Here is a 21,622-nt window from a genome sequence, read left to right as displayed (position 1 = left end):
TTAATAAACGTAACAGAAAAGTACAAAACAACATAACCCATTCATTTTATTACTTGTCATAACATTCGATGCATGAGTTAAAAAATAAAACAAATATGGATGTGATGTTTGTGTGGTACCATATTTGTACCGTCACATTTTGTTTTTATGTCTTGTGGTATAGAAATACGTATTTTTACTAAATGGTCTATTTGGCCTGGCTCAACAGCTGGTTGGCCCGTCTACACTGTGGCCAATAGGAAGAAGCGCAGTTATCGGCAGAGAGGAAAAAAGCCCTGACAGTCGCCATGATACAGCAGCGGAAACGGGGGAGAAGTAGCTAGAAAACAAAAGAGAACACGCAGTCGTCCTCGCTATTTGGTATGCTCTTGAAGGTAAAACTGAAATCCTTCTCCAAATTTATGAACATTTTCCCTCTTAATCTAACGCACGTCTAACGTATTTTATATGAACTGTACATATCTCGCAATCAAGCACAGCTGAACAGAAAATATAACGTAGCTCAGAATTATTCGGATCTTTCAGCTAACGTGCTAACAGAAGCTAGGCTAATTGCTCCCTGTTGGTACCAAACGATTTGTGAAGCTTCGTGTGCATTTGTCTTCTGTGTTAACGTAAATGTTATTGTTTTAACCTGGTTTTAAATAACGATTATGGGCTAAATGAGTTGATACTTTGTGGCCTAGCTAGTGTTAATGCGCATGCTAGTGTTCCGCTATTATGTAAACAACAAATGTACAAAATCCCAGTTCCACTCAAGAAATTGCTTGCATTTCATTTTACTTGCATTAAAACCCCAATGCCCTTGATGTGTACACTGTACGTCTGTCGAAATTAAATAGACTTGTGCAATGTTTATGTGCAGCGTTACTTTGATGGCTAACCTGGCTATTTAGGTTAAGCTAGGCTAATCAGCTAGCCCAATTTCATGTGTTGTTGCTAACATTATCGTGACACTGGAAGCAACACTCATTGATATTTATTGTGTGCTTTCTTTAAAACATTTACTGTCATTTGAAGTTTGGAGTAGCATTGCAGCCATGTAACCTTGTTGTTACTTTAGGCATTTGGTTAACTACTGTTATGTAAAGTGTAATCTCTCTCATTTAACAAGGCATTGCACCAATTAGCAACGCCTTTCGTTTATTTTAAAGCAGGTTCATGCGAAGATCAAGCATCCTAAATAGTTTCCACATTTCCTGTATAGTTGAAATGTAACGTTCTTAATGCCAGTGTGAATATTATTATAAGGTGTGGGTAATAGTGTACCAGTAACAGCCCAATCAAATTTCTATCCTAATTATAGAACCAATAGTGGGACAATGTGATGGAAAACATTGAACAGACAAGGCGAGGGTGAATAGAATTATATTATGTTTTGAATGTATTAAATTCTATGAAACACATGTTTGACTGACTGATGTTTCTTTAGTGTTATAGGAATGCCCAAGGAAAAATATGACCCGCCGGATCCGAGGCGGATGTACACAATTATGTCCAGCGAGGAGGCAGCCAATGGGAAGAAGTCGTACTGGGCTGAGCTGGAAATTAGTGGTGAGAGTTGTGTTTTGTCTTTTGTTTTTCAACTCTCTGTCACATGATTTTGACAAAATGTGAGCATGCACATTTTGAACACTGTAAAATCAAAGGGCAATCTTTTCAGGCACTGGCTATTTTGGGCATTTATATAGAGAACGACTATTCATGGGTTTCAAGCTTCCTTCCTGATTTGAAGAATTTGACAAAAACTTAAATCAAAATGTTATAACTATTTTGTATGGGGAAAGATCTCACAAAATCGTTTAAATCCGGGTGATATCCTAAGCCTGAAATCCACAAAAAAGCCAATGTTTACTTTATTTATTTGATTTGGACAGATACAAAAACATGTTACTGATTAGATCAGAATATTCCAACACGTGACACTAAACTGATCTATCACCAGTGGGCAATATTACCAAAAAGTATATGTCTGCATTATTTTGACCCTTTTCCTGTCATTAGACTTATTTCAAGCTCCCTCTGCTGATAACAGTAAACATTAACCATGAAAAAAGACTTTTAGCAGCCATTTAGCAATAGTAGTTATTGAAATTTGAGTTTAGAAATGCTCACAATGAGTCTGATGATGATTGATTGACTGAAACAAAATTAAATGTCAGGTATGTTTTTGGTGAGGGAACAACCTTGGGACATGTTTAAAAGCTGCAAAAAGTAAATTTTGTGTGGTTTGCCCACTTAAATGTGAGGAGTGCAAGTGCACGCCCTGGGATAAGCTGCTACTTGACAAACCTTTTTTATGATCTCATTTGACTGTTCAAATATTCGTTGTACCTCACACACACTGCACCCTACAGTGTTTATGTGCATAACCTCATGAAATCACAGCCCCTGTGAGGACGGCGACCCCGGTGGCTCAAGCAGGACATCTGCAGGTGGCACTGACTCTGTGTTTGTTAATGGGAAAGCCAATCAAAGAGGAGCGTTTAGCCACTTGTCACAGGTCTACAGTGAAAATAACTAGCAGAATAGGTTTGTATCCATCTGCAGGCTAACTACGCAATTTCAACTGTACATTTCAAAGCAGAAATTAAATCTTTCTGATCCTGGTCTCCTTTAAACGTTGCGGAACTGCCCCAGCAATACATTGTATGGTAAATGCACACATGCATGCTTTCTATTTTGATGGGGATCCGCGCTCTGGGCTCAGGTAGAATGTCAAAAATAGGTTTTGAAATCTACATGGATATGATGTGCTGCTCTATACGTACATCTAGTCCTCCCTATTCACTTTTGATGCATTCAAAATAGGCATCCAAAATGTCCCTCGTATGCTTGTGTAAAGCAAAATACATATGCAGTGTGTTCTAAGCATAATAAAGCAACATTGGGAGGTGAGTGCCTCTCTTGACAGTGAGAAGGTTCTGGGTGCAATGAGTAGGTGTGGGTTTCCTGTGTCATAGGTTTACCTCCAGGTTGTCCACTTTCATCTACCTGAGAAAAGATTTAGCCCATATAGTGATGACTTGTAGTTGTAGCAATTTTCAAATTTTGTTTTTTCATATTAATTAAATGCAATGAGACACCAGTAGTTGCTTAGGAAGTCCTGGCGGAAAAACATGCAGTTTTATCCCACCCTCTATCATAACTCTGTCCCTGTTTCCTCTCTGCAGGTCGAGTGAGGAGTCTCAGCACAGCTCTGTGGTCTCTTACCCATCTCACTGCCCTGCACCTCAGTGACAACTCCTTGTCACGCATCCCGCCAGACATTGCCAAACTACACAACCTGGTGTACCTGGATCTCTCATCCAATAAGATCAGGAGCCTGCCGGCTGAGCTCGGCAACATGGTGTCTCTCAGGTAGCATCTAGACCTTTGCTTGTATTTTTATTATCAGTTTGTATTTGCATTATTCTGATTATATCTGTTTTTGACAGGGAACTGCTTTTAAATAACAACCAGTTGCGGGTTCTACCATTTGAATTGGGAAAACTATTTCAGTTACAAACACTGGGGTTGAAAGGTGATTCTCCTGAAACATTTGATATTTTTTTTTCCTTTCTGTTTGAAACTCACATATCTTGTTTCTTTTGAAAGGAAACCCACTTGCACAAGAAATTATGAGCCTCTATCAGGAGCCTGACGGCACACGGAGACTGCTCAACTACTTGTTAGACAATCTGGCAGGAGCGATAAAGCGCAGTGAGTTCTCTGCCCAGTGCTCCAAGCTAATCATTGAATAATCTCAACGCATGGGTGATATCAATTCAAGTTAGATATTTTTGGGGAAAAATATCAAATGACCAAAATATGAATAGGAAGGGAGAAGGGAGAATCTAGTCACATAAATACGGTTAATGCCTATGTAATATAAACAAAATCAATGGGAAAAATGCAAATTTTACAAGCAATAACTAAATAAATTTTACACATCAGAGCATCCTTGTTAGCTATAACTGTTATTTTCCAAGCCAAAATAAATAACACAACACACATAAAGCCAGAATGTATTGAATTGTAATAGATGATTCTGTCTCTTCAGTACCAACAGAGCAGCCCCCAGCTCGGTCGTGGATTTCACTGCAGGAGCCTGACCGGACGCGAGCGTCAGGTAATTTTGAGCAGAATGTTGATGGGAAATGTTATAATGTGTTATTTGTAGATAACCCTAAACATGGCCATGTATCCTTTTCTGTAGCTCTGTTTTCAGTGATGTGCTACAATGTGCTATGTGACAAGTACGCCACCCGTCAACTATATGGCTACTGTCCGTCTTGGGCTCTAAACTGGGAATACAGAAAGAAGTCCATCATGCAGGAGATCCTCAGCTGCAATTCAGATATCATCAGTTTGCAGGTGAGGTCCACAAACATTTACTCAATATTAATGATTAAAGATCAGATGTATTATTAGGTTTTTTGAAGCAATGTTTGAGCATTTTATCCTTTTTATATGTCACAGAATTAAAATCAAATGATTCTGCTTATTATGCTATTTTCTGATCTATGTTATAATGTTGTTTCCTCATCAGAAACATACCTGGAGTTGTGCTTTGTTTCATTCACACATGTTTTACACACAAATGAGTTTTTCTCACAAATGGAACACTTCTGTTCCACCTTGTGATGTCATGTGGTAATACAGGAGGTGCTCCACTGTGTTTTTAAACTCCATACACCTTCATTAGGGTTTGGCTTAGGGTTAGGGTTAGAATAATTTGGATACTTTCACACCTGGGATTACCAAGATCTACTGAACTAAAGAAAAAGGTTCCTATTTACTTAAAAACTACTACTACATGACATCACAAGGTGGAACAGAGCATTCTGAGCTGTGGAAATATAGACAGACTAATAATAAAGGATTACTCATGTTTGAATGAAACAGAAGACTACTCCAGGTGGGCATTCCATCAAAGTGGAAATCCAGGTTTATCCTGAAATCCTGAGCTGAATCTGGGTCAAACCAAAGCTAGTTCAGGCCTGGAGTTTATGCTGCACTTTGTGCACACTCGCGGTGACTCTGGAAAGGCCAGGTCAATGGAGCAACTACATCACGGAAAATGGGCCAAAAATTTGATGTTTTTTATGATGTGACTGAACGAGAGAGGAACCACAGCGAGCACCCACAGAGTATGATTTAGGCCATGGAAGTTTTCCGGTTATTCTGATCTGAGCAGCAAGAGGAAAAACACCACTCCCCCCTCCTCTCCCGGTCGCTCCATGGACAGAGAGGAGGCTGACTGCAGAGTGCAGAGCCTGGTTCATACTCCTGGGGAATGAAGTTACCTGACCCCTTGCATGGTAGTATGTGCAGAGCTTAAGCTTCGCTGCTAGTAAAAGTAAAGCTGTAACGGACACATCTTCACATGTACCATAACAAAAAACGATAAAATCTGCTCCAACGGACGACATAAAGGACAGAATCCACTGAAAACCAGTTCATCCTCAGAGTCCAAACCAGAGCCTGTCTGTGTGTAAAAGCTGCACTGCCCCTCACAACAGCCATGTGCAAGTTAATTTTAATGAAATAATGGCCATAGGCTTTACATGGCTTGTGCCTTTTATGATGAGTGCAGCGTCCACGCACACACGCGAAGGAGCTTATGGACTGTAGAAGTCTGAAGCGACACGCAAGTCACTTTTTAAACTGTATCAAACACACCTGTGCGTGACTGCCTTTGCTGAAACTTTTGACTTTCTTTAGAGGTTCTTGGAGACAGAACTAATTCAAGCGCAATCAGAGGTGGAAACGTGGTCCCCCATGAGGCATTTTTGGGGCAGTTCCTCACCAGCCAGCTTATGAGGAAATTGCCTCTCCTTTAGAATGGTGTAACCTTTCAGTTGACCTGTATGACCTCAAATGACCTTGAATGGTCGTCAAACTTTCTTTGCAACATCAGGCACGGGGGCTTGACAAACGTACCAGATTTGGTGACAATTGGTCCATAGATGGCAGAATTATCGGAGGTGGACAGACACACAGGGTGAATACAAAACCTGGTCAACCCTTCAGGGACCAGGTAATAATCGTGACAGTTAGCCTGGTCCTGTCCAGGTTTGTTTCCAGGTGTTTGTTACTGCGGCAACCTGGCACCACCTCTGGTATGATTTTGACGAGGTAACTACATTCTAAACATGGTGTAAAGCTCAAGAGTGAATTGTGTGTACCGTATTTTACGGGCTATTAGGTGCTCTGGATTATAAGACGCACTGTCATTAAATGGTCTATTTTCTAACTTTTTTCACAAACAAACCGCACTGGACTTTAAACGAAACACAACAGTTCGATGGGTCAGTTGGACTTTGTTTGGCGCCTTCACAGTGACTCTCGGCTTTGTTCAATTGTGGTGCATAGGGAGGGTGCTGTCTGGGTCCGCTGGATTGTTGGCCTATTCGCAGTGACTCAGTTGTTCAGTTGTGGCTCAGAGTGGCACAGTGGACTCGCTTTATCGGTTCGTTCCTCGTCCGCGTGGAGTGATGAGTGTGGCTGAGGGTGTGTTTTGCTGCACGGTCACGGTCTGCTCCATGCGTGTTTGTGTGAGCTGCAGGTGGTGCGGCTTTGTAGTTTACTGAAGTCATGCTGGGACACCCGAGTGGATTCGTGTTTAGGGCGCTCTGGATTGCGGGGCGCACGGTTGTTTTTTGATGGGGTTAGAGGCTTAAGAGCGTGTCTGATAGCCCGGAAAATATGGTAATATAGGACTTTTTAAGCAAAAAAACAGAAAGTCCAAATGTTTACATACAAAAAAACTCCAGCAGAGGGAACTACTTCTGGTTCACTGAAGTTCACACAGTAAATATGCTATCTATGAAATTTCTTTTTTTTTTCTATTATATATTATATATATTATGTGTGTGTGGGTGTGTATATAAAGAAATAAATAAAACTTATAACTTAAAACTATGATAAAAATCTCCAAGGAGATAGAGGGATGGATGGATAGATAGATATATCTATCAAGAGAGAGATAGGTATTGAAAAGATTACCTAGCAGTGTTTTAAGTGATTTGACTGACCACATTACAGGAAGTAGAGACCGAGCAGTACTACAACTTCTTTTTGCCGGAGCTGAAGGAGCAGGGCTATGATGGGTTCTTCAGTCCAAAGTCTCGAGCCAGGACGATGTCAGAGTCAGACCGGAAACATGTGGACGGCTGCGCCATTTTCTACAAGACGGAAAAGTATGTTGACATTTTATTCCCAACTCTTCACAGATAAAGGGAGAAAAAGTGAGTGAAAGGAGTCTGTATTCACACAGCTGACATAATTTCACGTACACACCATAAACCATGTCTTACCTGTATTTTTTTCTTGATGGATGTAACAAAGTGTGGTGACTGTTTGTTTGCCCAGGTTCAGTGCAGTGCAGAAACACACGGTGGAGTTTAACCAGCTGGCCATGGCAAACTCCGAGGGCTCTGAGGCTATGCTCAACAGAGTCATGACGAAGGATAATATCGGGGTGGCTGTGCTGCTCGAAGTACACAAAGAGATGATGGAGGTCTCCTGTAAGTTCATTTGCATGTGTATGTGTGTATTGCTTGTCACAATGTTTTGTGGCAATATGCAACTAAAGATATCTTTTATTTTAAGCCGGAAAATCCCTCCATGGCATGGAGAAGCAGCTGCTCCTGGTGGCCAATGCTCACATGCACTGGGACCCCGAGTTCTCGGACGTCAAACTGGTCCAGACCATGATGTTCCTGTCAGAGGTGAAGAACATTGTGGACAAGGCCACACGCAGTCTCAAGTTATCGTCCGTCTCTGGAGAAACCAATGCCATTCCCCTGGTGCTGTGCGCTGACCTCAACTCCCTCCCAGACTCTGGTAAGTGCTGGGGTTAGGGCACTGCTCAGACACCTCAGGGTGCCAAAGGCTCTTTCAGTACCAAGCTTTAATGCCTGGTGGTTAACTCAGCAACCGCTTCAGTTTTGAGTATCCAACTAAAGGCAATCTGCTTACTTCGATGTGGAGTGTGTAGTCTTCGCTGGTACAGTACTGGTGTAATTTACCACCATTATGACTGAACCTGGGAAACATTCTCAATTTATGTACCAGTATAAGGAAAGGCCATGTCTCATGTGAATGCTCACAACTTTCAAATTCAGTCACTGAGCTCCAGAGGCTGCACTAGCACTCACGACGAGAACAGTTAATGTAGGCGCTGGAGTTATTGAGTGTTAGGAAAGGGCCTTTTTTGGATGTTAATTAAAATTAAATCAGCATTACAAGTGTATCAGTATTTGATTTGAACTTCATATTTTGAAGGAATTTTTTAATTAAATATTTATGAATAGTCCTTCATAGCCAACTTTTCTCATGTACACGTATTTTGGTTGCAGTTATTTTTCACTGCCCATTTTTGCCCCATATGTGACAAAACCTCCACCTGTGACCATCTTCTTGTTAATGTAAACAGATGTAAAGGAACTATCCATAAACCACTCAAATATCAGAACTACCTTTACTGTCATTTATGGTGTTTGGTTTCTAGTACAGCGTACTGCAGTCCTCAAAACTGCAGCATTTTAAAACATGAAAATTCATCACTGAGTTGTGCATGAAATCAATAATTGGCATTTTAACTCAACTTTCAGCTTAATTTGCTCTAAGAGTTGTAATAACTGAAACATTGTTATGATTAAAAACATTTGTCCGCATGGTTAGTGCTGCACTAAATATCAATTCATCCACTTTAAGCTTCATTGCTTATAATGAACAAAAATCTGTGAAAATCAACTTTGATAGATTCAGTATGGTGCTGACTGACATCTCTGCTAAATAAACAATGAAGGCTGATGTGACTAAACACCCATTTCTCAAACAAACCAGAGAATTCTTCAGGGTCTGAGATGAACTCACGACAACAAAGTAAAGTTGCTATAAATCTTACAAGTTAATCTCGGTTTACAAAAAAGTAACAACAATCACATCTCTTAAGCTTCATTGCTTGTCTATTTTCTTTGGAAAAGAGTGTAGAGTATGACTAAATGTATTTCTTTGGGCTCAGGTGTGGTGGAGTACCTGAGCTCTGGAGGAGTGGACTGCACTCACAAGGACTTCAAGGAGCTGCGTTACAGCGACAGTTTGACCAAATTTAACTGCAATGGCAAGAACAGCACGTCCAACGGCAGGATCACCCACGGCTTCAAGCTAAAGAGCGCCTATGAGAACGGTCTGATGCCTTACACCAACTACACCTTTGACTTTAAGGTACGTCCTGAAAGAAGTCATGTTTACTGTGCTCTCATTAGCTTTTGGTCCCATGTGAATGCAGCGTCTATCTGTCCTACTGCTCCCAAAGAGAGGACATGTGAGCCATGTCAGACATGTTCATAAAGGACTCAGGTTTGGTCAATGGTGAGATGTACATGGAGTCACTGTAGCCCAAGACCTCCTCATGGCCCAACCAAAACTACACTGGCACCACGAGTGACTAGTGTTTCTCCTTAACATAATATATGGGATCTTGATTGACAAAAGTTCATACTTTTGAAAAGTTAATTCATGGTTTAAAAAGTGTAGGTTTTATAAAATGGAATTTGAATGTAAATAATTGTGACGGTATCAAGAAGTGCATAGCAAATATTTGCTATATCCGTGTTTGCCTGATAAAGGTTACATTTTTGAATTTGGCATCACTGCCGCCTTTTCCACGCAGATGTTGTAGCAGAGCTTGGACCAGATAATGATTTGTATGAGTACAAGTGCTCGCTGGTAGTGCGACCCATGATTATTTCATATGGCCTTGTTTTTAATTTGGTGGCAAATAAACACCTTCTGTCGATGACACTTCATGGGTTCACTTAAATGGTATGAATGTGGGTTATTCTACCTCTACCCACTGTAGCTGGTGCAGGAACCGGCACCATTCTGGCTGGACTGAAAACAGCTAGAGAGAGAGTGTGTGTGTGTGTGTGTGTGTGTGTGTGTGCGCTGGCGTGCGTGCGTGCGTGCGTGCATACGTGCGAATGGGTGGTTCGTTGATGGTTTTAAGCTTTGTTAGAGTCAGATGGACGTAGGAAATGTAAATATGACAATTTACCATTTGTTATTCTGGTCGTCAGGGTGTCATCGACTACATTTTCTACTCCAAGCCTCACCTGAACGTGCTGGGGATCCTGGGCCCCCTGGACCCCCACTGGCTGGTTGAGAACAATGTGACCGGGTGCCCGCACCCCCACATCCCCTCTGACCACTTCTCCCTTTTCGCCCAACTGGAGCTGCTCCTGCCCAATGCGCCCCCACAGGTCAATGGGCTGCACCTGCCTGCGCGCAGGTAGTGAGTCCCTGCCACACCACCAGAGGGAGCCGCCACCACAGCCGCTCTGTTTTTAATCTTCTCCCTCCCACTACCAGCTCTCCCCCACCACACTGGAGGGACGACGAAACACAACCTGTAAAATAAACGTTCAGTGAGGTCTGGCCGACAGGGATTTCGTATAATGTTATAGATATTCTATATTTTTCTTTATCCTTTCTCCTGTTTTTATTTTTAACTGCTCAATTCAGTCAGTGTTTGTATCAAATTTTGTGTTGCAAATCCCCTTTTTTTTATCAAATCCTCCACCTTCTTTGTCATTATCTTTTTAATCTAAGCAGACGGTAGCTCATTTAGTTTGTCACACACAAAGGTTGTTTAGTGCAAGAGAAACCAAGGCTTTATTGGCACTGAAAGGCGAGCTACTCTCTAACCAGCAAAGACTGCACACAGTTTCAGACTTCTTTGATCAGCACTGGGCCCTAAGATGGCCACAGAGTTGTGTGTCTCTGATGTGAGCGCTTTAGAGCAGCTTCGACCAGTCATGGGAGGCCATGTTTCCTGCTGTCATTCTGTGGTGCTTCGGTCTCCTTTGGTGCTACAAGAATTTACAACTGTCCAATGTCCCTTGTAGTGTGGAGTTTTAAGAGGATGTGAGACAAATAGTGCAGCTACCGTCCTGTTTGCAGACTGTTTCGCCCCGACTCGTAGTGAACACAAGGCTAGTCTAGTGTTAGGAGCTTACATGGCCCACATCACCTTTAGGCAGGGCAACTAGGCTGAAGGGAGAGAGATTGGGGGGGCACCTTTCCCACTAATCTTTCCTTTTATTTGAATGCTTTTAAGAGAGCGTCTAATGGCTGAGACACAGGAGTAAAACCAGCATTCCTCTCACTGTCCTCCCACACATGAACATACACACACACTAACACACACGTGCTAACACACAGCTAATTCGTAGACAGATTTGTAGCACTGTCTCAAAGGCCAGTAGTGACTTTCCCCAGCCATAAACCCCATATACAAAAACAGTGGTTTTTCACAAGTGTTTGTACAGAATAGGAATCTCGACTCAGTCTTTACATGATTGTATATGAACCACAAAAGACCTGTTTTCTGGCGTTTTTTGTACTAAGAGTAAATTATGATCAGATTTGAAAAAAGATTGTATTGTAAACTATGGCTAAATTTTTATCCAGTTAATGTTGAGATGAATTGATATTACCAGCTTGTACAAAAGACGTAAGAAAAGGTTGTTCGAGGCGTTTACTGTCACTACTTTGCACTCCCCTGAGATTAACTGTAATTAATGTATTTGATTTGGCCCTTCTCTGCTCATTTGTTTTCGGCACATCGCTGCGATTGTAAATAGACACTGAGTGAAGTTGGCCTGTTGCTTGTTGCCCATTAACAAAGTCATTGATCCGCGCTGCTGCCATCACATTTGAACACACCCGACTAAAGGCAGCCCACATCTGTTCTCAAATCCCACTTGTACAAACCAACATCGTGCCTCACTGTAGCAGTTGTTGTTGTCTTGCACTATTTACACTCGAAGAACGCCTGAACAACCTTTTCTCCTTTTATTTTTAAATACTGTTGACACATTTGAAGATTTTATGTCCTTTGTTTTTGTTAAGTTCCTTTTTTATGAGCTATGACAATGTCATGATGATGTGTATAATCCTCCTTCTCATTCAGCTCTATAGTATTCAGGTATGCGTTCCCCTTTGCCCCTTCCTCATCCCCTGTTGGGACATGAGTGGTCGTCTGTTCTCAAATCACTGTCTTGAGTTACACCAGTTTAGTATCAGCACAGCTTTCTGTTCAGACCCTCTGCTCCATCTGCCCCCGCCCCACCCACCTGTAACCTCCTGACCTCAGACTAACCTCCATGATCAGACTTAAGCTGTGTTTTGAACCCTCTGCCCCTGTGTACAGCTCCGTATCACTGCAGTTATAGTGCCATTGATGGACCTACCTTTGTCCCACTGAAGGTGGAAGTCCCACTTTGCTTTTAGACACATGAGAAAAGGGGCGGAGACTCAGCTGATGCTGTGATACATTCGTCACATCTCAAAGCCGTGAGACAAGCCTCAACTCTTATTCAGGCAGCCATGTTTGAACATGGACCACACACTGAGCACTTAGGCCCAGCTGAGCCCCCCTGTCCTGCCTCTGAAGGCTCTCTTAATGTAATCTCAAAACATTTTAAAGCAAGAGGGAAGCAAGTAAATAGGAAGTAAACTTAGCCCTCATAAAGTTGACCCATTTGTTTGCCCCACTTGGTTGTTTTTAAACATTTTTTTTCCAATGGAAATGTGTCCAGATTTTTTTTTTCTGAATGGCATTAGTATTGTAGTAGATTTAAAGGCTAGCTTTTTGTAAAGTGTGAATAAAAGATGTATCTCATGTTTCCTTTCTAAAATGATATTGAATTGTGTTTGTTGATGTGTAAATCATGAAATCTATGATGGTGTTATGTTTGCTACTTTGTTTTTATTTGAACTCAATATTTTCCATAAACTGTTGTCCCATCACAAACCAAATGCTCTGTAGAAATCATGACGTGTAGATGGTTGTTCCCGGCAATGCCGTAGGAGGATCTTCTCTGGTCTTTGGTGTTGGTGACACTTTAAGCACAGGGATACTCAGTCTTTTTGGTCGTATCTTTCAGCTTTATTTTTGGATGTGGCACTGGCAGAGGAGCTGGTGTCGGTAGTGTAGGCAGCAGCGCTGTCTGTAGTGGCTGCAGGTGAATAGACATCACTGGTGCTGTTGTGTTGACTGGTCCTGTGATGGTTTTCAGTACTTAGTCCATCTCACTAGTTCTTGTGCATCACAGTGGTTTCTCTGTTACACTAGCTAGCTACTATTGGTGGTCACAGATTTGTTTTGACATTATTTCAGGTTGACTCCCATCCTCCCCCACCCTCTCATTGTTTGTGACAAAAATCAGTGATGTCACCCGTAGGCTTCAGCGAGTGGTCACTTGTTTAGTGTTGTACTTTTCCCTCCTGCATTGTTTCATAGTTTGCTCATTAGGCGTACAACAATTTCCCAGGCTGCATCGCTCTGTCACGGTACACACCAAAGCTGCTTCTAGTGCATTTCACCAACCAACATGTCCATCCAATACTAACCATAGTCTCCATCAACTGTAGGGCTGAAAGGAAAGCACTGTCCTTTTCCTTAACTCTCATCCACTCCTTCAAACCCATTCTGTTAAACTTTGGCTCATTCCATCATTTTCCCAAAAACTTGGCAATAATTCCCTTAACCATTCAAAATCACTCACAATGGATTTTAAATATTTTACCTGAAATATGTAGCTCTTTTGTCTTTTCAAATTGTGCTTGCTTTTAATCTCTGCATCTTCACTCTAATGTTCTGGATTAGTTTGGCTGTCACCCCAATACCTTTTAACACTTTGGTTACATCCATCTTGTATATTTACTCATCTCTTCTCCCCTGCCAATTTTTAGTGGTAGTTGTTCAATGATCAGGATTGTCTATCTGTAGTCAAGCTGAGTACATATATTGATCTGTGTCACTGTGTTTTATGCACTGGACCAACTATTGTTTACCATTCATTAAATACCAGCAAAAAAGCGAATAATAATGACAAAACACTTGCACAATGATGTAGAATGTCCATTAACCCAGACGAGAAATCAAGGCAGCTGTTTTCAAATCAATACTGTTTGCAAACGAATTGAATGGTAAACAATGCTTTTCTGTTGTACCCTTAGCCGTCCTCTCCACTCCTTTTGGACTATAGTTTGGTTCTTTGTTTTTCTGTTGACTACAGGATCTGCTTGTTTCCTTTACACCTACCTATGTATTTTCCTACTTCTGGTTGAAAATAAATTCTATATTATCTGTTTCAAGCGGTGTCACCTCTTATTCTTTGCATATGGTTATTGGAAAAATAAATTCTATATCTCTTCTTGTCTTGTACTTTTGGCTTCCTTTTTTTTAGTTTTGCAGTCTGGTATGTTGGTTGGCTGAACATGGGCTGAAGGACATTGTTCTAAAACCTCTAGTAGTTAAAAAATATACATATATTTTGGACCTCAGTCATGGGCTCGCCCGAGCACTAGCATGTAATTCAATGTAATGACAATTTCTCAGTAATCAAAACTGAAACTCAATTTGGACTCAGTTGCGTAACTTGCAACAAAAAAAAAAAAAATGCACTGTAGTCCTATATAAAACCTGGATTCCCAACATTTTCTTCCTTCCTCTGCTGCACTGGAGTTGTGTAATGATACACGTAATAATCGGTAACGACAATCAAACTTGAAATTTGAAAAACGTAATATTGTAGATGATATATTCCTCGCAGTCTCCACCAGGGGCGCTCTTCGGTCTCGTGTCAGCAGCAGCTCCCTTCGCCCCTTAAGTCTCTTATCACACTGCACTGTTCTGAGCCACACTCGCCCTTCGCTCCCCTTTCGTAGGTTGGAAATTAAATGTGAACGATCCACATAAGACTAATAAAGTTTAATAACAAATGCATCCCAGAGATGTATGCAGTACTGCCTTTAGACACACGGTGGAGCCATAGGATCACCTCTGGAGTCATCGCAAATGGAGAGTTGGTTCAAGGTGTGGGCATCAATTTCCCAGAAGATTTATATTACCTTTTGAAAGAGCTGAGTGACGTATTTTCACATAATTAACAATGGTCAGACATATATTCTTCAAATCCAACTATGTTACTTGAGAGGTTAGTCATGCTGGTGTTTATACTGTTCCTAGTATGCCCTACTGCACGAAGCTTAGGCCTATCAAATGCCAAAAATCTCAAAGATGAATTTAGTAACAACTTTGTGTAGTTTTCTCTTTGAAAATTCTAGTTTGCTGAGTGTCCTGAAAAAAAGGAAAACACAACTTGAGCTGCTGAGCTAAAGTAAGGCCTTTATTCAGTCTGTCAGATGAGATGTTAGAAATTACAATAGGAGGTGTGCAGCTCATGTTGGCCCCCTCTCTGTCTGGTGTTGACGTGGCAGTCGCAGATCCACTCTTAGACTCCTCCTCTTGTTTCAGCTTGTTTTCCTTCCTCTCCATCCTCTTTTTAATCCATTCCTTCTGAAAGTCCCACTTGAGTGTATGGGACTGACTACTGGGCCAGTCGTCTGTGTGATGTGCAGCCAACTCCTCCAAACACACACAAAATACTTCTCTTCAGAATAGGGGTTCAAGTGGTGAAGCTGCAGAACTGGCTGTTGAAACATAGGTAGTCTTGAATTTGGTAGCCCTGGGATCCAAAATGTGTTGGAATTCAAGATACTGATACTGTGGAGTATAAATCTCAGATTTGCAAGTCTTTTACAAAACACAATTGTTAACCTTTTACCATTTGATTAAAAGGAGATTATAAAACTTTACATGCAAATTTCGCAGAAACTTGACCAATCTGTGTTCCACTATACAAGATAAACCTGTTTAAAAGATATTTATCTTTTACTGATAACAATGTAATGAAGATTTATTGTTTTCACTATTATTACAAAAAAATGCTGGACACAGTGACCAAGTTGTTTTGGTTCCCAAGACAATTATCCAATCAGAAAGCAGAATTAGCTTTGCTTAAGTCTCTCATTTGGGTACCTGACCTATATGACTCAAACCAGTTGGAAACAAACCTCTCTAATTTGAATCTTCACTACCCTAAAGCCCAGCATATGCAGCCCATCATTAACCAGTGCTAGTGCAGTCTCTGCAGCTCAGTGAGTGAGTTCTGGAGGTTTGAAGCTTTCAATTGGACTGAAAAGCATGCACAAATATCCTCTTACTGTTTCTTGGGGAGCACAAATCACATCAACAAACTTGGCCTTCGAACAAATGGAGCAAATTGGACACAAACGAAGTCTGATTTGTGGATTTATTGTGGAGAGGATGACACCTTGTTGTAAAGCAGCACATTGGACGGTGCGCCTGTGTGTCTGAGGGCTTTACAGGTCTTGTTAAACTGCATGGGTGTGGATGTAGACCCCATTACAAACCAAAAGGGGACTATTTCTGTATATGAGGACCAGCACATGCCTGTGCTTGTTCAGGGTGGTCAGGTGGCTTTGGGCAAGATGTGAAAAAGATTAACTGGGCCAAAGACACATCTGAAGAGAACAAGGAATTTAAGAGAAGGCCAAAGAAAAGCAGTTAGACTTTATAGTGTCCAGTGGTAGTCTACGTATGCAGACCCCCACTAAACTACTGGCCCAATCTCCTATGGGAAAGATGGTGTCCAGACATGAATTCAGTGGCAGATCTTTTGGTTCAGTGGGTAAATGTTCTGTCCATCTTTTCTTTTAGACTATAGACATATGTAATTTTCACATATAAAGAATAAATACATTTTTGTACTGTGCCTGGTTCTATCTTAGGTTTGTATAAACACATCCATGCATTTATAAAGCACGGTATTAAACTCATTATTATTCAGTTAATTAAAGTGGATGTCTCACCTTTTCAATCACACATTTTCGTTCCACATTGCAAGGAGCAGAATTCTCAGTTGATTACAAGTTGGTCATCAGTGCAAAAAGTAGAAAGATACAGAGTGATAATTTACTTTTACTTTACTTTATAGAATTATTACAACAATTTTGCAACAATACAATAAAATACATACTATATAATACAAATAAAATACAGTCTGCACATCTTTCCTACTGGAGCAGTTTCTCAAAACATGAAAACTAACACAAGGTAAGTCAAACTGAGACTCATTATGTTATGTTTTGTTTCATTCACACATTCAAATCATCTCCAAAGGTCAAAATGCTCTGTTCAAACGTGTTATGTCATGAAGTGGTAGTCTTCAAGTTAACACCTACCTTTTACCTTTAGTTCAGTAGAGACAGGGAATTCCATGACTGAAATTATCCAAATATTTTGAGTGAAGGAGTATGAAATTTAAAAACACAGAGGAACTCAGCATAAATATGCAGATTTTGTGCGAATGAAACTAAACTCTGCTTGTGATTAGGAAACAACATTATAACAGAGAATATCTTAATATGGGCCCTTTAAGTAATGTACTGTTGTAGTATTCAGCCAGTAGTTGATCAGTGTTACATACTTCTTCCTCTTTTTGACTTTCTGCACAAACCACAGATCATACAAAATACTGTCTTGTGGTCTAAGCGTCAGTTATGAGCTAATGCTGATGGCACTTATCAGTTGTCAGGAAATGGACCGAAACAACACCATGCCGATGGTGTCATAAATACATGTAAAAATATAGTGTTGATTCGGTGGAAAAGGTGATTTGAGGAAATTCTTGCAACACAACTGCAGATTGCATAAGATGGCTCGTATGATTCCAGACAGTGAAATACTGAAGCAGTATTGATTTCCCTTTTAAAGAATAGATGAGTTTAGGTCGTCTGGTGGTTTCCCTTGTGGACATACACATGAGATAAGACACACAACATTAATTGAGATGGAGCAAGCACAGCCCATCACCTTGTCGTAAACACACGCATAAATGATCCGTCTACATTCAGAGACCGCGCCACAGTCAAAATATATTATCCACAAAGAGCACAGAAAAACAAGTCTCTCCTGTGAAGTCATGCCAGGAATTCACGGCACGTATTTTGAGTGAGAAAAAGTATGGTTTTCTTTCTTAGAACAATGTAATGGAGCTCTTAGACTGTGCAAGAGATCTGAGGTCAAAGGTAACACAATGATTATCCTTGGAAAATACTTCTTGGACAACAGCAGTTATGCACTTATTTTGAAAAATTATAGTGCCATGCTAGATGCCAGAGATCCAGAGGTCCTTTATTATGCAAAATTGACTCTTGTGAACTTTTAGCCATGTTAGAATGTTGTTACCACCTCAAAAACATACCTTCATTTGGGTTTGCGCCACCTTGTGATGTCATGTAATGGTAGTTTCAGGTTAATGCCTATCTTTTATGTTTTGTTCAGTAGAGATGAGTAGGGCTGAAATCATTTAAATGATTCTAGCGAAGGTGTGTGGAGTTTAAAAACACAGTGGAGCACTTCCTGCATTATCACATAACATCACAAGGTGGAACAGTGTTTTCTGTTTGATAGAAGTCAACCTAAATCTGCAGGTTTTGTGTATCAAACATGTGAATCAAACAAAACAACTCTAGGTACGTTTTTGATGAGGAAACAACATAACATTGATCTGAAAGCAGTTTAATATGGGCCCTTTAAGTAAGTTAACCCTTACTTGAGTACAATTTTGGCTGCTCTACCTAACTCTGAGAATGTCTAATAGAGTCTGAGGTAGGCTCTTGTCAAACAGAACAGCTCCAAATAAAGTCTTTAGTGCTTTGAAGCCTGCAGACATTGACCTTGAACTGGTGCTGACCTTGTGTGTGTGCTCTGTGTTTTGTCTGTCATTAATCTCATCTGCACACAAACGTTTGACAAGAGGGACAAACAAGGCCTTGACTTTCTCTGCACAGTCACTTGAAAAGGGAAAAAAAAAAAAAAAAAAAACAGAATCTGAATTTATTTGTCATTTCAGTATTAAAAATTCACAGAAACAATACACTGTACTCAGGTCCAGGTTATTAGCACACAAAAAAAAAGTGCAGTCAAATAAATCAAAACTGGATTTGAGGAAATGTGCAGTTTTTGAACGAAAAAAATTTAAAGGCATGCAGGGTTTCATAGATACAATTCAATCTTTCATACTTTCAAGACCATAAGACTTGAAGTACAAAGACGTATCCAAAATATATGGTGATAAAATTTTGGCTTAGGAACATTCGCCAATTCATCGTGGGTTAATTAAATTGAGTGTTCACGATTTAGCCTCCTAATATCTCTGTCAAAAAAAACAAAACATGTAAAATATATAGGTTTAATGCCATGCTGTAGAAAATTCCAGGTAAAGCAATGACAAGTTACATAGCGCTCCTTTAAGTTTCACAGCTGCCGTGTTCAGATACAGCTGTTGAAGTCTGGGGTGCTGGCTGCTTGTTTACAGTTGTTTAGTCTGTGGTATTTATAGGTACAGTGTTGTGCCCCTGCTCATTACAGTGGGAACACCGTGATTGCAATAACCACCACCTCCAAGGCCTCCAACCTCCTGTATGTTTTTTCAATGGGATTTAACAACAAGGTGCAGCTTGCTATTGGATTGTTTATGTCTATGGCCAATGGTCTGAATAAATACCTGTAATATTCATATACTATTTTTACTCAATTATATTGTATTTGTCCAAACTACCTTGTTGGGCCTGTTTGGTACTTAGATGGGAGACAGCTGGGAATATCAGGCACCACACTGGGGAAGCAGTGGCTCTATAGTGCAAACTATGTCCTTAATTATAAAGTAGGCATATGGAAAAGTGCTATTTAAAACGAAAGCATTATTATTACAAGATTATAGGGTTTGTTGTTGTTATTTTTTAGTCTGTAAACTTAAGTGGGCACGCAATGTTCTTGCAGCACCCTGATGGTCAGTCAGATCAGTGGCCATTTTGAATGGTTCAGGCAGATAGTGGTTCTGTTGATTCGTTTGGACCTTCTACTGCCCATCTCTCATATAATAACTATCTGTCTTCTAGTACCTCCTCCCTGCTCTGGAGATAGTTCTTTGAGACACATGGCACATACTGAGGAGCTATTCTAGATGAGCTGGCCCACATCTGCAGGGTTTAGATTTTGGCTCATACTAGTTATGGCCTGTATGATAAAATACTTTTTAAAAATCCAATAGAGGTTTAATCAAAGTCACCAATGTTCACCTGAAAAAACATTCCTGATATGGGACTTGTCTTACTCATTTTCTTGATTCTAAACTTTGTTTGCAGTAATAACTATGCTCCAACGTGCTCAAAGTGTTTATGTAGTATCTACATTTCATAAAATACACAGCAAGAAGAACCGTATGTGACGTCTGACTCCCTGCATATTTCCATAATCACTTGCACCCAAATATACAGCCGTCTGAGTGGATTTTGTGGTCTCTCCTTCTCATAAAGAAGAACATATTTCACCTCTCTTGACAATATTACTGTTTCAGTTTCTTCTGCCGCTCACTTAACATGCAGAGGCACCCCTAAGAATGTATTTAAGTCGGCCCTAATGATAGTTTCTCATCAGGCATGTGGGAGAGGTCATCTGATAATCCTCACAAGTTCAATGTGACTTCTGCTCCTTGCCCCCAAACAGCATCCGACCTGAACAACTGTAAGATAAGACAGGTGTTAATGCAGCTTGATGTTGGAATGGAAATACCCCCTCTGTGTTTGAGCTTGTAAAGCAATCAAAATGTAATTATTGCTGGAGCTAATCTTCATGTTGATGCGAGTTACCAACAGTGTTTGCAGTAGAGGTCTGAAGTTGCTAAAAGCGTTTAGGTTTATGCATAGTATCAGTACTTAGTATTATTGATAGACCCATATATTGATTGGCATATATATCTAGCCGATATTTGCACTTTTTAGCATATCAGCTATGGACCTTAAAGCTTTTTGGTTGGGGGCCCGTCACCTGCGTGTTTCTATGGATATGTCATTGCTCTGCTTGGAATGTTCCACAGTATGACATTAAACAGCTATCCCTTACATTTATTCAATTACAGCTGGTTTTATAGCTCAAAAATACCTAGAAAACCAGCCATTCTCACTGCAAGTACGGTTGCCTCTCCACAGATCTGATCTGTAACTTGGTCTGGTTTGGTCTCCATGAAGATAGAAAGTTTAATACCATACTGTGAAACATTCCAGTTTTGCCTACCAAATACCAAACACTTTCTATTCCTTTCTGAAAAGCCAAATAATCTGGAGACCTTAATCTAATACAACAGTTGTGCACTTAACTCTATACAGATGAATACTTGTTAATTGTGTGTAACTGATATGAAACTTTTTATAGCTTTTTATATTTTTATTTGAAGGTCTGGGCCACACCTGGTTAGCAGCTGACACATGGAGCATACAGATAACTCACCATAATACAAAATCTACATAGTCTGTGTTTGTAACTGCAAACAACAATGGGAATTACGGGAAACACAGAGCTCATTCACTAAATCCTAAAAGATAATTCAGCCCAGATCCGGTCACAGGACGCTCTCTGCATATTTTGGATCCAGATTTGACACGTTTTCAGCACATACTGGGTAAGCGCTGCTGCTTGGTCTGAGGTTTAAGAAGAAGAACGGGTCTGAGATGATACACTTCCACTGTCACACTAATTTATGACCATCAGAGGCCGCTGGGTTGTTCACAGAGCAGCAGATTTACAGGAGAAATTTAAGAGTGGAAAGAGAAAAACAGTGGACACTAAACTACTGTCTGTGGCCTGTCTGTGTAACTGCAATGAGAGGGGCATGTTTTCAAACTGTGAGTGCACCAG

General features: G+C 40.5%; 1 protein-coding gene across 3 annotated transcripts; it reads left to right on the top strand.

Annotated features, from left to right (window-relative positions):
* Positions 1-260: 260 nt before the first annotated feature.
* On the top strand, positions 261-12,695 carry cnot6a (CCR4-NOT transcription complex, subunit 6a). Of its 3 annotated transcripts, XM_055158995.1 has the most exons (13): positions 291-374; positions 1,307-1,356; positions 1,433-1,554; positions 3,174-3,360; positions 3,438-3,523; positions 3,598-3,702; positions 4,043-4,111; positions 4,199-4,356; positions 7,030-7,184; positions 7,357-7,511; positions 7,597-7,830; positions 9,014-9,216; positions 10,071-12,695. In XM_055158995.1, the coding sequence occupies exons 2-13, from the start codon at positions 1,328-1,330 to the stop codon at positions 10,284-10,286; spliced, it is 1,719 nt and encodes a 572-aa protein (XP_055014970.1). In that variant the 5' UTR covers positions 291-374; positions 1,307-1,327; the 3' UTR covers positions 10,287-12,695. The 3 variants fall into 3 exon arrangements, with proteins under 3 accessions (XP_020777618.1, XP_020777619.1, XP_055014970.1); XM_020921959.2 differs by lacking the exon at positions 1,307-1,356 and having other exon boundaries at positions 261-374; XM_020921960.2 differs by lacking the exon at positions 1,307-1,356 and having other exon boundaries at positions 275-360.
* The last annotated feature ends 8,927 nt before the right edge of the window (positions 12,696-21,622 follow it).

The sequence above is a fragment of the Boleophthalmus pectinirostris genome, unplaced genomic scaffold (genome assembly GCF_026225935.1).
Source record: "Boleophthalmus pectinirostris isolate CB_2022bp ecotype Guang Dong unplaced genomic scaffold, ASM2622593v1 HiC_scaffold_23, whole genome shotgun sequence".
NCBI classification, from domain to species: Eukaryota; Metazoa; Chordata; class Actinopteri; order Gobiiformes; family Gobiidae; genus Boleophthalmus; species Boleophthalmus pectinirostris.
The sequence above is the reverse complement of the archived record's forward strand: the minus strand, read 5'-3'. Positions and strand labels throughout refer to the sequence as shown.

Bases quoted from the DNA above. Each gene is read 5' to 3' on its own strand.
- cnot6a (XM_055158995.1), top strand. From the start codon at position 1,328: ATGGAAAACATTGAACAGACAAGGCGAGG. The intron at 4,357-7,029 runs GTGAGGTCCACA...ACCACATTACAG, and splicing joins CAGATATCATCAGTTTGCAG to GAAGTAGAGACCGAGCAGTA. The intron at 7,185-7,356 runs GTATGTTGACAT...TTGTTTGCCCAG, and splicing joins ATTTTCTACAAGACGGAAAA to GTTCAGTGCAGTGCAGAAAC.